Source organism: Vanellus vanellus (assembly GCF_965231255.1).
Source record: "Vanellus vanellus genome assembly, chromosome: 4".
Classification (NCBI taxonomy): Eukaryota; Metazoa; Chordata; class Aves; order Charadriiformes; family Charadriidae; genus Vanellus; species Vanellus vanellus.
This window is the reverse complement of record NC_138909.1, coordinates 17,295,872-17,312,787: the sequence shown is the minus strand read 5'-3', so window position 1 is coordinate 17,312,787 and position 16,916 is coordinate 17,295,872. Positions and strand designations below refer to the sequence as shown.

The 16,916-nt window shown below is 37.7% G+C and overlaps 1 protein-coding gene across 3 annotated transcripts in view; it reads left to right on the top strand.

The window, feature by feature from the left end:
* Positions 1–16,916, top strand: part of LRBA (LPS responsive beige-like anchor protein) — a gene marked incomplete at its 5' end in the record, with an annotated part of 425,426 nt that overhangs the window by 352,010 nt on the left and 56,500 nt on the right. For all 3 annotated transcript variants that reach the window (XM_082482677.1, XM_082482676.1, XM_082482675.1), the window contains one exon: positions 15,497–15,664. In XM_082482677.1, coding sequence (XP_082338803.1) covers positions 15,497–15,664 — 168 coding nt within the window. The remainder of the gene's footprint in view (positions 1–15,496; positions 15,665–16,916) is intronic.

The following is a 16,916-nucleotide window of genomic DNA, read 5'->3' as shown; positions in this document are numbered from 1 at the left end:
AAATATCACCATTGCCACAATTAAAAGATGAATACAGACCACGTTAGTTATAAAAGAATGAAATGTAGAAATAGAAAAACCTATTTCTAAGTCACTTCTTGCCTGTGGAAAGGCACTGGACGTTTTATTGTTTGCCTGCATGTGAGGAAACTGGAGAGGGTGGTTGTTCCAATAAAAATTGGGATTAACGTAACTGATTTACAAGAATTTAAGGCACAACTTACATTAAATTATACACCTAGCAAATTCTGTCATCTCAGTGGCAAGGCCATTACATAAAGTCACTGAAAGTTTTCTTGATTACGCTTTCAGGAACAGTTAAGCAGCGTTCCAAGATTCTTCCATATACGTACATGTATGCAAACCAGATTTTAGTTTTTGGAAGAAGGGGAATACTGAATATAGCTTATGGTGATTCCAGTCCAGCAGCCTGTATGCTTTCATTTGTAACGCCAGAAGAGTTGTGGCTAGTGCAGGTTATTGTCTGGCTGATTATATGCATTAGGACAAGCGGGGAATCCTGACTCTGTCTACAAGATTTCTGAGTTAGACGGAATTTTTCCGTGTGTGTGTTTCCATGTCACCTGATCCCTGGAATAGACTCTCAGTATTGCTGTAACAGAAGTTTGTTTTGAGAGAGGAAGGAAAGGGTTTTTTTAATCTAAAACTTCACAGTGGATTATTTTATGAAACAATTTGCAAGATTTTCTAGCAGTCACAATAGCAAGATTTATATTAATACAGAAAAATGTCTCCAAACAGATTTTAGTATGTGTGCATGCATGCTAAGAGAAGTAGTAGAACACAATCTATTCTTACATTTCATTTAAAAAAAATCCACCTGCATTGGGTAGCTGCATAAATGTCCGTTACTTTGATGTTTTGTTTAATTATGAAATGTTCGCTTGAATTTACTGACACGTTGGGGGAAAAAAAAAAGGTATTTGGAGAATTGAGGGCATTGTAAGCTGAGGGATTAACAAATGGTTGCTAGTATTACATTAATAAACATTCAGAATATTCTGCATTAAGGTTGATGCGCTCAACCAGCGCTGCTCATCCTCTGTGCCACTCCCTGAATTAAATACAGCAATAACTCAATAAGACCAGTTAGAGAAGTTCATCTTGCTTTGGATCATTTTGTAGTAAGCAAGCATACCCTATCTAATCGCTGTGTGGCAAGAATTCTCTCGTCGGCTTGTCAGAGAAAAAAAGAAGTTTTTCAGATGTGACTATTTGTGGTCATCCCAGGTATTTCTTGTAACAATAATGAAGCAGAGAATAAGACTAAGGTAAAGTTCTTTCCAAGGAGCGCCAGCTATTTTTGCTTTGATTCGCACAGTTTTCTTACTCATTTATTTCAAACCCCACAGTAGTTGGAGGGCAGACATGTAACTGACTCTGGAATTGAAACCCAAACATTTGATTAAACAAAATGGTAACTTCCTGAATTCTCTTCAACGAAGGTGTAAAGAAAAACAATCTCCCCACATTCAACTATCACATACATCATTATGGAAACGTATGTGGCTTCAGTAATTTATGAGTGTGGGGCAAAAAAAGACATTTCTATTCAGAAATACAGTCCACCACAGTCATAAGTAACCAAGTCGTACAATCTTCCTAATGAACGGTTTGATGAATAACTGTTTTCCATTTGCCCACTATATCAGTCCTGAAATGGTCCCATCACCGCCAATTTGTTTTATATGGGCATAATATTATATTGTGTTGTATTTTGTTACAATACGATGGAAGAGAGAAGTGTGAAGAGAGTGGGAGTCAATCATTAAGATACATATTTTAAGCAAAGATGAGGTCTGTTCTTTGGTTAACGAGACTGCAGTAACATACATAGTATACTCTTCCATTTTGATTGCATTTCTGGTTCCTTTTCTTTACTTGTGAGCTAGAAGTTCTTGGCAAAGCTGAATATACAAAATAAATATAAACCACACTGCAAGGATGGGTCCTCAGAGAGAGAAAGAGAGAGAGAGAGAGAGAGGAGAAAATGATTTAATGCAATAATGATTTTAGCTATACACAGGCATCCCTTTTTTGTCTCGATTTGTTAAATTACCTGACGTCTGCATGTGTAATTTAAACAAAATTTTGTTCTCTAGTCTTTCTTCCTTTTGAGCTATCTTCTCAAGGAGAAGGATGATAAATGGAAACATAAACATAGCATGAGAATGTGAACTAGTTCCCAAACATTTCAGTGGTTTTTATAAACAACTGGTCATTGTTACCTTTTGCTGGATTACAATTTCCTTTAGAACAACAGTACTCTTCAGCTGCATTACAAAGTTGATTCTAAATGTTTTCGCATAGTTGCTTAAAGGCTTTAATGTTTAAATAATGGTTATATAATTATACATTGTTTAAACAATTAGCTTTTAAGTCTAGCAATAAGCTCACTTTTTATACACATACTACCAAAAATGATAATGAAACTGCATTTTAAAGATATGAACTGACCTTAGAGTGAGCAACCATAGTTTAGGGACATTTGTTTCAGTTCTAAAATTTGATCGTTAACATGCTCATTTTCGTTTTGAACATGAATAGTGACTCTTGCCATTCTCCTCGGTCACCCTGCGAACACAGACATGGCCAGCAGCTAGTTTTTCTCCTTCTGAACCCCATTTTCAGCATTCCTTGTGCACCGTGTGCCCTCTTCTCTCCCATACGAAGTGCCAGTTTGCAGCTCACGGGTCTGTGCAGGCACAAAGGGTTGTCTGAGGCTTGAACTGGAGTGCCTTGGAGGGGCAGGATTAACAGCATATATAGCCTGTTAGTTGTCCCCTAAGCCGTCGTGGCAGCTGTTGATTTATATTTTGGAACAATCAAAATCACAACAATCGACACAATAAATTAGGATACTGCTTAGTATTTTAACTTTTAAGAAGTCTCCGTGGATTCTAGGTCCACGATTTTGGTTAAGTCAGGATTTGATTGCCTTTTTAAAATAACATAGTGTTGCATTTTTAATCTTCTTGAACTGCGTTCATACAGTGATTAAATTAGGAATTTTTTAGATGTGTACTAGTTTAATACAGTAGCAGAAAGTCTAAGGATTAAAAAAATTACTCTTTAAAAGTTAAATACATTTTATCTATTTTATAGGAGCATTTCAGAAATAGTATTTTATACCCGTACTACATTTTCATTTTAGATAGGGTACATCTTTAACGACTCTCTAATTTATACAATTTTTGTTTCATTGTCAAAACATTTAATTATATCATGTCTTGAAGGTGTAAAGCTGTCAAATAAATCAGAGGCTCAGTATAAACATTTGGTGAATTGCTTTTGCTACCATACTGTAGTTGTTACTGGGCAGTTAGTGGAACTTTTTTAAAGCATTTACTCAGCAGGTACAGGACAACACTGGTACAATGAATTGCTGATTGCTTGTAAAACAGCAGGTAGTAATGCCCTCACTCTTTGTAATTCTGCTTTGTAAAATAAAGTGGCAAGATAGCGTGGCAGAGAAAGCCAGTGTGCAGCGAATATGTTTCCTGCCTAAGGGCTGCTGGAGATTGCCAATCCTATTTTCCAAAAAAAATGTAAAATTGTTGCTGTTTTCCAGAGCGCAAAAAAACCCGAAGTTCCCACCGCTAGAGGGAATGAACTGCGTTCACGCTTTGAAAAATTTGGCAACACGGGCATGAAAAATAGAAAATGCAAAGACTGGATTTCTTTATGAAGGCCTTAATAGTTGTAGTTAAAAAAAAATGCCAAACCAAAAAAAACCCAAACAAAAACAACCCAAAACAAACCCCGAAACCAAAACAAACCAAGAAAACAACTTGCAAGTGGCTTTAAAATGTTTAAATTTCCTATGAAAAGTCTTCTTTTAACCAATATTTTGTTCTGGTGTTAATACAGACTCCAGGCTCCCCAAAGTGGGGTTTGGATGAAGTAAATTAGTTCTACTTTGAAGCTTTTCTTTTCTCCCCCTTTGAGAATGAATGGGGAGGCCCTTGAATGAAAGCTGCTTTTCATTAGTGCCACCACATACCTATTTGAAAGGAAGAGCTCTTTTAGCGCATACAAACACTGGAGTAAAGGAAAGCTTCCTTTTTCTACCAGAAGACCATCGGCTAAACAGCTCCTAGCTTCTCTTTCCAGTCAGGTGGTTTCCAATCAGAGTTAATTACTCCAGTCATTTATTCTAATCACCCTCCTCGGACGGCCAGCGGTACTCTGTCACGGGGTGGCATCGTTTGAAGCCGGTTAGGTTTGAAAGCCACTGCAGGGTACTCCAGGCTCATTAGCGAGGCCTCTCCATGCCTGGCTCTGGATATGCTCCCTGATTAACTCCCCGTGCCCCCCCGCCGCCCCCTCCCCTCCTCCAGCGCCAATTAACTCTTGCCTTGCTGCTTGCCTTTTGCTTGCGCGGGGGAAGGGGCGGCCGGCTGCCCGTCCGCCCGCGCTCCCGTGCGCAGACGCGTACGCACCGCGCCTCCTCCTCCTCTTCCTCCTCCTTCTCCTCCTTCCGAAGCGCCGGTGCTCTCCCCGGTGGTGCCGTAACGGCGCTTTTTTCATCTCTCGCCAGGACCGAGGGGCTCCGGCGGGAATGATGTTCCGCGGCGCTCTCCCGCTGCGGGAACCCCCGTCCCTGCGGCGGCGCGGGGCGGGTCCGGCCCCCCGGGGGGGAGATGGATGGGGATGGGGATGGGGATGGCGGTGGCCCCCGGTCCATACCTCGGCATCAGGCCGCTGGCAGGCTTGATGCGCCTTTTTATTTATTTTTTTTTTCCCTTCCCAAATCCTACAAAAAGGGTGGTTTTTTGTTGTTTTGTTTTGGGTTTGGGTTTTTTGGTTTTTTTTTTTGCTATGATATTTGGCATAGACCTAGCATAAGGGGGCGGGGGGGGGGGAAGCAGCTGCTTGTTCTCCAAAATAAAGAGTAGAATTGAAAACACAGACTTCCTAGGGTTTTTAAAAAGTGTTAATTTCCCTTATGCTCTGCCGATAGGTGAACTTTAGGCTTAGGTTATAGAGAATGGACTGGGTATCTAAACCCCCCGCAGTAACCGCTCTGCTGTGTGGTTGGGATGGTGAGGAGCTCTGGGGACCTGCGGCTTTCCTGGGTAAGATCAGTCCGGTGGGGTTCTGCACAACCCTGACTTTGAGGCAAGGACTTGATAGTGTCCTTGTGCTTATCTTACTCTGGGTAAGAAGGCTTGCAGGCCACAGGTATAAGATTTGTATTTAAAAAAAAAAAAAAATCAACTGTTAGTGTTACCCTCGGTCAGACTAGGTAGTTTTATTAGAATGTTATTTGATTAAAATGTTATAATTTGGTTGTTGCTATTTACATTGCGTAACATTGTGTTGGGTTTGGGGCTTGTATTTTTTTTTTTTTTTAAACATGTTCTTTTTCCATACTGGGAAGTAACGTCATAAATAGTTGCTTGCTTGTTTGCCCTGTAAAGAGTAAGAGCTGTCTCTGGGAGTTCAGCCTCCGAATTAAATGGTTATTTGGAAGATGGGAGTTAAATACTGTTTTATCACAGTACATTTTTAATTTATTTCTAAATGTTGGGGGGGTTTAGGCCATCTTCTATGAAGAAAAAAAATTATATTGTCGATATAAGGGAAATTGCTAGGGTTTTCTAGCATTTTATTTAGCTTATAACTGGAAAAAATAATTCATTAAAATGTTAATAACTGACCATATGCTTTTTCAGCATATAACTTCTGAATGTTAATACTATTCGTCTCTTACGCCATTCCCACTAGCACGGTTCACGGCAGAGTAATATAAAGGTTATGAAAAGTTTGCTCTCAACTGGCTACAGGATGTCTGTTGCACTTGGAGGTGTTTATGCCTCGATTTCCTGAGCATGCTCAATATACTCAATATATGACTTGTCTTTCTGTGTACAGCTGTCATAGTGGAAATTTGAAGCAGTTTAGGTGAAAGAAAGGAGTAAAATCTAGAAGAAATTAAACTATCTACAAGAAAGCATTATGAGCAAAACTAGTTGAAACTCAACATGCAATGCACGATGACATTAGAATAAAAAAAGAGATTTTGCATTTTCTAAGGATGGACATTTTAAGAAGTAATTTACAAATATAATCCATTTTCAGTTTGATTTCTTGCAAGCATTGAAGCTGACTCCTGAGAGTTCTTTGTTCTGTTACAAATTCCAGCACTAGCCAAACTACTCCCAGGGAGTGGGAGACAGCCCAGGGAATCCACTGGGACAGAGCATGACAAACAGTCAAGACTGGGGCAGTGTTCTCCTTAATCAGGAGCCTGTGGAAGTTCTTGTCCTAGGGTATTCGATAGAAGGTGAGCCACCCTAAGCACCAGTTCGTCTGGATCCAGACTTCCTTGTAGCCTGCTAAGCAAATACGCCACAACAAGATGTTAAATTAGAACCTGCTGTGTTTGAGCAAGTTTGCAAAGAGCATTTCATTTGCCAAATAGTATCTTCCACAAATCGGATTTTATTTCTTAAATGCTGAATATAGAAGCTGATAATGTCCTTGATGCACAACTTCTCCCTTTCGCTGTCATTGTTAAAGTCAAATAATGATCTCCTTTGTCGCTCCAGTTAAATGCCAACTTTAAGGAGTCTGATGCCGTTGCCAAACATACCTTGTGCTGTCATCCTAAGCAACCACTCAGATTGTCTTTTTAAAAGATCAGGGCTTCACTGTTCATAACCATCGCAAGGAAGCAAATCTAGTGCTTATCTATGTGTGTTAGCCCCAGAGTGGGTTACACATTTGTGCCACGTGATGATATAGTGCTGTTTCCTGGTTTTGTAACTGTTTGATTTATTCAGATGTGATACCCTAATTGCCTTTGTAAATCTTGTGTTCTGTTCTCCAAAAGCTCTTGAATGCTTCCCATTCTGTGAATTAGCAGACAAGTCAAATGACAAGATTGAAATGACTTGTCTGCCTGAATTGCATCTAAACTGTGTTTTAGATTTTAAATTCCTTGACCTTTTGTCATACCATTTCCTAATCTTAAACAAATTTTTCGAGAACGTTTTTTTCCCAGAACTGGCTTCAAAGACAAATTAGATTAGTCTCTACACCTCTTCTAAGATGTTTGCTTGTGCTTTTTGCAGTGATTTGAAGACCATGTGTTTGCAACCATTTCTGTCTCCCCTTACATGCATGCTAATGCTTGTGGATCATCGCAGTTCTTGTGAATTGCATATACAACTGACACATCAAAGCACAGTATAAATGCTGCAAGCTGTTGAAACTGTGCAAAAATAAAGCAACAGTTGACTTCTAGAGCTTACAGAGTAAATGAGAAGGAAGAAATGTATAAGCAGTTTAGATGTAAAATATGTTAAAAAAAAAATCAGGAGTTTCTCCCAGTTTGAAGCGTATGGGGATTAAATGGGATGGTAGTACCCAGCCTGATACTTAACAAAAAAGCTGTTTCAAGTGTAGCTTTGTCTGTGTTCACACAAACCTTTTTTTGCATGTTCATCGTGCAAGTTCAGTTCGTGTTTCAGGCGTTTTCTAAAACTTCATGACGTTCATTGCATTCACCAAGTTTCACCATATATTTTATTCTAGCTGTGTATTTATTTAGTATAAGTAAGCTAAAACCCCACCACTGGGTAAGCGTACTCTAAACATAACACTTCCCCAACTTTCGGAGTTTGGCCTGTTTCTAGCTTCCATGAAAAAGCTTATTCAACCGCAAAGGCAAGCAAATTTTATGTGGTTTAAAGTTTTGTAGTGTGTTTTGCACCTCTCTCTTAATGGGAAAGAATCTGTAACGTGAAAAGGTGTTAACGGGAAGAAAAAACCTGTAACATAAAAAGGTGGATCACTGTTTACCATGACAAATGCCCTTTGGGAAGTGTGTAGTACTCTGACCTTTCCATTTGTCTTTGGCTAATACTTGACATTCGGAAGCCGCTCACAAGGCTCAAGGAGATGCCAGCAGAGGTCCCTTGGCTAGAAGTATGCAAGTTAGCTGAGGTGTTAGAAGCCATATACCCGCGTTAACCTTCTGAGGGGGAAGTTATGTTAGCTCAGCAGCACGGCATGCCGAAACGATTGCACAGCTTCACCGTCAGCGCGATCAGTACACAACACGGCATTGTGAAATACAGTTGTATCTTGTGGGATGTTGGTGGTTGGGGATTTTTTTTTTTTTTTTTTTTAAAACACAAAACTTCATTTAAACTAATTGGACTGAGCCAACTGTCAGCTGTGTGGTTAACAGCCTGGGCTTCCATGGGTAATAGGTTCCAGATCCAGGCTGTCAGTCTTCGAGCAAACAAGTGCTGGAGGAACTGGGAGAGGAATTGCTGAATTTCAGGGAGGAGGGAGCTTTCTGCCTCCTTTTGGTGCTGTGTCTGAGGATTTTCAAAAGGCATTTTCATTCCCTGTCTTGGCCTCGGGATGTTGCTGACTCCTCTGGAGGAGAGAATCCTCTAACAAGCATGTAGCAGACATTTTAAACGTGCACAAAAAATGCAGGGGCGGGGTGTGGGGAGGTGGAAATGGTGGAGAAATCAGCAACACTTCATGGTGTTATAAATACTTGCTTTTAGCCATATTTGTAATAATGAATGGTTATGGTCTAACCGGTCATGCTTAGATTTTCTGTGTGTCTCTGGGGAAGGACAAATGCAAGTCGCATGCATCAGTATTATCACAGTTATGAATAATGATAGCCATTTGTGTGACTCCACAACTGTAATTAATTATGGCTTTTATATATTATTTTTCATGTAGGGGAATTCAATAAAGACCTCCTGATCATTTTTTGTTCCTATCACAGTTCTTCTGTATCTTTTCTACCTCTGACTCAGAAGAAATCAAACAATTAGGAAAGGGGCCATTATGCCTTTTGAAAAGCATCTGTTGGTTTATGGAACCAGTTGGCTGAGACAGGTTTTGCCCACTCTTTTTTTCAATGGGGAAGCTAGTATTGTCACAGCAATGACCGATGGAATATGTGAACAAGTGAGATAAGCCAACATGTGAATTTATAGCTCATTAACTGTTGAGTACCAGTGTGCATGCTCAAGGAAAAGGATATGCCAATTATATGCACTGTGGGCAAATCAGCCCTTATTCTGCATGTGATGTTGTAACTACGGTGCTTTGGGACCCCCGTTGGCTTTATTTAACCTGTTTTTGGTTTCTCTACACTGTCACGTCATCTTTGGAAGTTTGTGGTTTTAAATCCAGCTCTCCAAACCTTCTAACGGCCATATGCTTGTGTCTTCTTCTAATGGGTAACTTTGGAGATCCTGCAAGCCAGGATGCTTTACTTCAACTTTCTAAGTTGCTCTACTATGAAGGCTGTGGAATGGCTCACAGGAGTAAAGATAAACATCTGTGTAAATTTATTCACTGTTGGCATCTAAGGTAGACGTCTAAACTTTGAAACTGAACAACAAAAACGCCACATTTGGTCTGTGTATCTATAGACTGTTTGTGGTACATTGTAGCAATTTTGCCTTAAAATATTGCTCTCAAATTTGCAGGTTATCATGGATATACTAAGAAATATTTTTTAAAGGGTGGTCACTGCCCTTTATGGAAAGAGTAGCTAAGAATGCTCCAAGGCAAGTTCTTATATGCTCCTAAATCTTTTATTCCTGGCACCTAATGATAGACATTTCAGTTGAGATTAAAGCCGAATTTCAAAGGAAATGTAGCTTTCATTGTATAAAATACATAACAGCTGTGTGACTTGTCCATTTAAAGTACAAAATAACAGTGTAGACTGAATGTAGAAATGACCAAAAGATGCAAAAGTACTCAAGATTTTTAGCTAAACATGCTACTAATTCACTCTTATTTTGGTAATAATTACATAAATTCAGGTAGGTGTTTGAGTCACTAGATTGCAAAATATTTTTCTTTGTTTACGTGTTGCTTATGTAGAATATACCTTGCCACAAGATTCTGTTTCACTAAGTTACCTCATTACACAAATTTTCTCTTTCTCATTACTTAGTACCTTATTGTTAAAGTCGGAGAATTAGAAGGAGCAGAGGAAGGGAAGTTTATCATCCAGAGATCTACTGTGTCTGAGCTTCTTCTCAGCTTGTTGATAGCCTTTGTTCTATAAGATCAGTCATCTTCAGTAAAGCATCTGAGTTAAATCATTTTATTCAGGTTATATTTTCCAGAGTTCTTTTTCTATTTTATCCTGGTATTGGTAACCAAGTAATAAAAGAAAGCAAAATGCTAACTGTGGTTATAAGAGTAATGAAGAATACACTGGCAGTGCACTTCTGGAACACGCACAAAAAAACGAAAAATGAGATAGTTCTTATAACGTAAGCTGTAAAGTAATTGCTCACTTTCTGAAGTATTTCATGTTTAAAACAAATTGCGAAATACAGTAAATAAAACTATACACATTTTCTTGGAACATTTATTTAGCAAGGTAGAAACCGCAAACCGTGTAAACAGTTTTGCCGTCCGTTTCATCTTTTTGAGATTTGTATTACCTCGTGCAGAACTCGGAGTTTCCTCCTCAGTATGTCTGCTGTCCTCTTCCTCCTCCTCCTCCTGATATCTTCAAGGCAGGCTTGAGTTCAGTATCTTTCTCATAGCTTTCTATACTTTTTTCTTCTCAGATGTCTACCCATGTGATCCAATAGTGTTGCTGGTGAAAGCGTGCTTGGTAATTTACTTTTAAATACTAGTGGTGACCGAGAAACCTCAAAAGATAAAGCCAGCACTTCAAGAGTTAATCTGTTATTAGGAGGACAGGAAATCTGGCAACTATTGCAGAAACTAGACCTAATGGTGCACACAAACAATTTGTCAGTCTTGGTAAATGTGAATAGCTTTCCGCAAAGTGGCTGCTTTTGCTTTGTTTGAACAGCCTAAACTTTTCCTTTTTGGACTTTAAATCTTAGAAGTGAAATGTGATCCACATATTGAATCAAAATAATTTAATTCAAAACATATTTTGATCGGAACAAGGTTGACATGGAAAGAAACTTTAGAATAAAAAAAAAAAAAGTTGAAAGGACTTTCTATCATATATTTAGCAGGAAAATTTGAAACAGTTCTAATTAGGCTGAAAAAAACAGCCTTCTTCATTGTAACTTACAAAGGTCGTATATCAACGTTAAGGCAGCATTACCAGCTTGTGTCTGAAAGCCTGCACATGCAAACATAATTCCAGTTGTTTGGTTTTGTCGGTTTTGGGTTTTTTTAAAATGTACGTGCATGCCCATACTTCCAAGCCAGAATATGTACTTAGTTTAAAGTACGTTACCTGGTACTGCGGTTATGTGAGTGTTTTGTTGTGTTCAGGAAGAGTATTTTTCACATCAAAATTGTGCTTGTGCTGAAAATGTATGAAATCCTAATTCATGCTTCTCTGTTCATACATAAAGATTTTTCAAATGGAACATAAAAAATGAGACTCAATTATTTTAAGTGTTTCAAAGGAAATTCCGTACTTCAAAGAGGAATTAAAATATTTGGCCCATTAAAGGTAATAGGCAATTACTTGTACTTCAGATTTGTAATTTCTTACTGGCCGTCGTAGTATATTCCTGGGTTTTTTGTTTTGTCTTGTTTGTTTTTTTTTGTTTTTTTTTTGTTTTGTTTTAATTGAGTGAATAGGAAAGATTGTCCATGTATGAGAAGTGGTTTTGATTTCTCTTCGAAGCTTCTACTTTCATTTTAACTATATAAACCACATTTTGTATAGATTGGACTTTTCTGTCTTTCAGATAAGAGTCACATGCGTGCTTTATGCTGTGATTCAAGATTGCTTTAATCAGCATAGGAATAAGGCAAGCAAGTCTGTGGCCTGTTTCTGAATAGCTTGATAATGAGTAAATATCTATGCTGGTTAAAAGAAATACAGTTAATCTTTTCATCTGATTTCAGCATTGGAACATCCCAATCTCAAGCACAGTATATATTCATTTTTAATAGACATCATTTCATATGCTATATGTCATTGCATAATCTAAACCAGAAAAAGAAGTAGAGAGCAAAAGCCAATAGTAGTCACTTTAAAGATACAAATCTTGATTCCAAGGGTATAATATTGTTTGGGAAGATATGTAATAATTAATGGTTAGAGTATTTATACTGGAAAAAGGAAAAATCTTTCCTAACCTGCTAGTTTTATGGTTTTGTCATTCTGACTGTGTTTTGCCAAATCATTTGTGTCAGTATTAGACTGATATTAGTCTTCAGTTGCTAGCAGGAAATTAGTCTCTGTTCATTTCCTTTCAGAAGTCAGGGCAGAAAAAGATGCACGTAAAATAATGACTTTCAGAGTCCTTCATGAAGAAGTAGTTTTGATTGCACATATTTAGTGACATCAGATTGTGCATTTGAAAAATATTTATGAATAAACTGAAATTTCCTTGTAGGAGCAAAGCTTCTATTTGTTGATGTGTCTGAAGCGTTTCTACCTTGGGAATGGAGAAATGGAAGTTACTAATAGGTGTTTGTGTTTGACATCTGTATACTGTACTTTTTAGCATATCTCAAGTGTTTTAGTCCCTGCCTAATAGATCTCATTAAAGAAACAGATATCAGCCCCAAGACAGTTTGTCAAAGCTAATATGAGTCCCTGTGGACAGAATTGACAATTTGTGTGTGGCTTCGCGTAACGGTCTTTTCGTGGTCTTGTTTGATCCTTTAAGAATCGGGCATTAGTCACTGATTTATTTTACAATTACTCCATAGGATTGAATATAACTGTATTATGCTGGACATTTTAGCGGATTTTCTGGGTTTGCACGTTCTCCTCAGAGCACGCAGTAAATGATGTACTTGGTCTGCTGTGGGAGCGCTAACAATTGATTGGTTTGCTTTAAGAGCAGCATGGGAAGGATGTTAGTATCCCATTGCTGCATGCCGTATTTAACTTGAGCCTTAATGAGCGCTGCCTGTCCTGGATGCTTAAGTAATCCTAAATGCTTAGCATCCGATACCCTTGGTTTAGTTTTGCAGGAGGTAAATGCTAACAGTAATATTTTTTTTAAAAAAAAGAACCCAATACTCCTTTTTAAAACTGGGTAGTTATGCAAATTGGAACTTTTTCACTTCTCAGAGGTTGTTTTTTTTTTAAGGAATACCCATGCTTAAGTAGTATATACCAGTGTAGCTATAACGTGCAGTCTGTGTACTGGTATGTTAGGTTGTTTTCCTTGAAAGTCTACTTTATTTTTTAATTATTAGACAGACTGCTAACTATTACTGCTCCATCAATTGCGTCATAGCATAAGCACTTCCCTCCAACCAAGAGCTTAACTGTGAACCTGAAATGACGGGCAAGCTTATTTAGCCTTTGAATTTGTGTGCTATGTTTGGTCTGTCCTTCAGGGTCCCGGGTATTGATGCTGACTATAGTAATTTTTCATTTAGCCCTTTTATTTGTGATTTGGCAAATAAGAAAGAAGATTTAAAATGGCCTAACGTGGAAAAAAAAACCCTGAAAAATTTATCTACTTCTGAATCTGTATAAATTAAAAGTGTAAAATAATTTTAAACTTGAAAAAGAGCCCCAAATTCAGGATGGCTCCCAACCATTCCACGAAAAGGCAGAGAGTGTGTTTTAGTTTAGCTTATGAAAGAGAAAGTCACATCTATATCTGTTAATCTGAGGAGACTGCGGAGTGATATTCCTTTAGTTATTCATGTCCAAATGCTTTGTGAGGGTAATATGACCCATTAGAAATCTAGCTGTTGAAGAAAAGGAAAATATGAACAACAGCTGCACATACTAAATAGATATATGTTTAAAAAAAAAATCACAAGTTCTTAACACTATTTTTCCTGACATTAAATAGTTATTATGGTAACAGTAAGTATATTCTAGGGTTAATTTTTTTTTAGCAGGATAGCAAGAAAATTAATTCCTATCATTGTCATTTGCTGAGCCCTGTAGAATTTTATGGCTGCACATTGTAGTATTATGGACACTCATGAGACTCCTGACTGGTTTTATCTTATTAAACAATTTTGAAATCATTAATTTTTAATTGGCCCGCTTGTGGTTTTTTATAGTTTTAATTGTGTGTCTGTGTCTAAATGTTGGGGGTTTTTTAATTTAAAAAAAAAAAAAAAGAAAAAAGTAAGAAAGAAAAAATCCTGTCTAAGCATATACGTTGTAAAGTATTTCCATATGATCATCCAAAGAGATACTATACTGTGTGGTAATTCATTTTAAAGAATGCTTTCAGCAATTCAGTAGCTGGGAATCCTAATAGAAATAATAATAAAAAAAGAATGATATGATGTTGAAGATATGTACAGGTCTTTTCTTGATTGAAAGTTCTAATTAAGTGAAACGAGGAAAATTAACTGAAATTAGCTGTCAGAAAGTCACATTTAAATGAGTGATGATCTGGTGTGGCAGTAAACATTTAAATGATATAAATTGCCATTTAAGTGTATGGTTTAATGTTTGTCATGCATTAATATGACATGAGACTGCAGTGACAATCAAGCAGCTTGCTCTAATTTGAACATATTTAAGGCTTTTGTGTGGAGTGCACCACACAAATTAAGACAATTGCTGGTTTTATGTGTCAATTTAAATGTTGTTTTCAGGCATCGGTTAATGAAACAAACCCATCATTTTTGTGTGCAAATTGCAGAGTGATTTCTTTGGTTTTCAGATTAATTTTAACTTCCTCCCCTCAAAATTAGGAATTTCCTTTACAAGGAAAATGCCATTCATTTTGTTAGATGAAGAAAGTATCAGCCGTTGTTACGGTGTTTCATTTGCTCATTCAAATAAGAAATATATTGAATCCTCTGCATAAAATAGAGAAAGCAAATCCTGTCTAGTGATTTAATCTAGATGAATTAACTCTTTAGATGCCAATGATTTTTAAGTTATCTTTTAATATATTTGTGCTGTATCTAATACCGTTACGGAGAGATTCATTATTGTTTGGATGCTTTTGTCTTCGGGATTGGGTTGTAACTGGATAACGTCTTCAGAAAAGTGGCTTAATCATTCAGCGTAGAACTGTTTCTGTATAAGTTTGTATAAGAGATATATACAAGGAAGGCATAAAAGTAATAGCAAGTTGATATTCCAGCACGTTAAATAATTTGTACCCTAACATCCCCAGTTAGTTCAGTTTTCCCACGTCAGTAAATCTTCTGTCAGAATCAGATTATCATGCTGTTATTGTTCATCGTGCAGATCACACAGAAAAGCACAATTTCATCTTGAGAGTTCATAAAAACATGGTCCAGCTGTCCATAAACGCTTTTCACTGGCTGCCTTTTTTCTTATTCCCACTATTATAGTTTAAAAACCAAGGCCTTCTGGTCAGCTGGAAGTAGAGTAGGGCGTGAGACTGGCACCTATCACAGGGCCTACCTTTATTTTGGATAGAATGTCTGAAATACTTGTATCAATTCTGTACTTATACTTCTTAAGATGATTTTGTATGCTCTTCAAAAAATGCTTCTGCTGCTACTAAATGATGACTGTCTGGCAAACTCAAGTTTATATATTTTGTGTATGTTTTTTTTACAGGCATTAGAAAGTGAGTTTGTTTCCTGCCAGCTTCACCAGTGGATTGATCTGATTTTTGGCTACAAACAGCAAGGGCCAGAGGCTGTTCGGTCCCTGAACGTATTCTACTATTTGACTTATGAAGGAGCTGTTAATTTAAGCTCAATAACGGATCCCGTATTGAGAGAGGTAAGTTTGTAGTTTAAATACAGGAAAGGAAAATCTTTCTTAACCACCGCAATGTTGAAAGCGTAAAGACTCCACGTTGTTCAAGGCTACCGGCGAATGTTCAAATCTTTGTTCTCTTGTGGTTTGGCTACAGGCCAGTCAAATGCAAGGTGCCTGACCCAGTTGTTACAGCATGCAAAATTAAGAGAACAAGCATGCAAGTTGCTCTTAAACTTTGTGCACCTGGATTCAGCACAAACTGGATGCCAATATAAAAATAAATGCTCGAGGATTGCTTCAGGTGCCGAGGGCAGTCATTTTGTTCGCTAATACCAGATCTTAATGGCAGAAGACAGTGAGCAACCTTGATTTGGCTTGCACTTTTGAATTCACTTTTACAGTTTTAACAACTCTCTTTTAATGTAGTCCTGCATATGTAGTACACATCAAACACCATAGTCTTGTAGCTTCTATTATTTTTACTTGGCTTGCTATCAAATTAACAATACCTCGTCCTGCATCTTTCATATGCAAAAGTAAATACTTAAACATTTGAAAGATCAGTAGTCTCACTCAGACTCGGCACCATTCCAAAAAATCTGTTTGCTAAAATATCCCTTATGATATGGTGGGCTTAAAGACTCCTTCCACCTCCATCTAAACAGCTGTTTAAAAAAAAAAGGAGGGGGGGGCAGGAGGGAGGTGATTAAAACAGATTTTTGATTGATTTTACATCTTCTGTTCACTGATATCAAGTATGCCTGAAAGTATATTAATTATGGAATAAATGTAACTGGTACATTGTTTTAAATATTCTGAGTCCCTGAGAACAAAGTAATATGAATGCTATCAACAATTTTATCTAAAAAGGGTGGCTAGATGTATACCAAAAGGGAATATATGCATGAAATGGATGTGTGAAAAGGATGAAGACATTTTTGCTTACAATTGTTAGGTTTGAGGTTCACTGTAGAATTCTAGGCTAATCCTTATGGAAGTATTTCTTATTTATTGCTTATTGAAAGAAAGTCTGAGAAGTAAGCAATTATCATTTTAAATAATGCTATTTTCTCTGTACGTACTGGCCAGCTGACGGTTTAGGGCACCTTGGCAGCCTCTGTAGAGAAAGCCACATCATAGCAACACCGTGGGTTGTAGCTGGCTTGTGGGTGCAGTGGAAAGGACTGGGGGTACGACAGCAGGGGTACACAAGGACTGGCTTTAGTACCAAGAGCGATGGCTGGATGTTGTCCTTGCATGGGTTGCTGTCAGT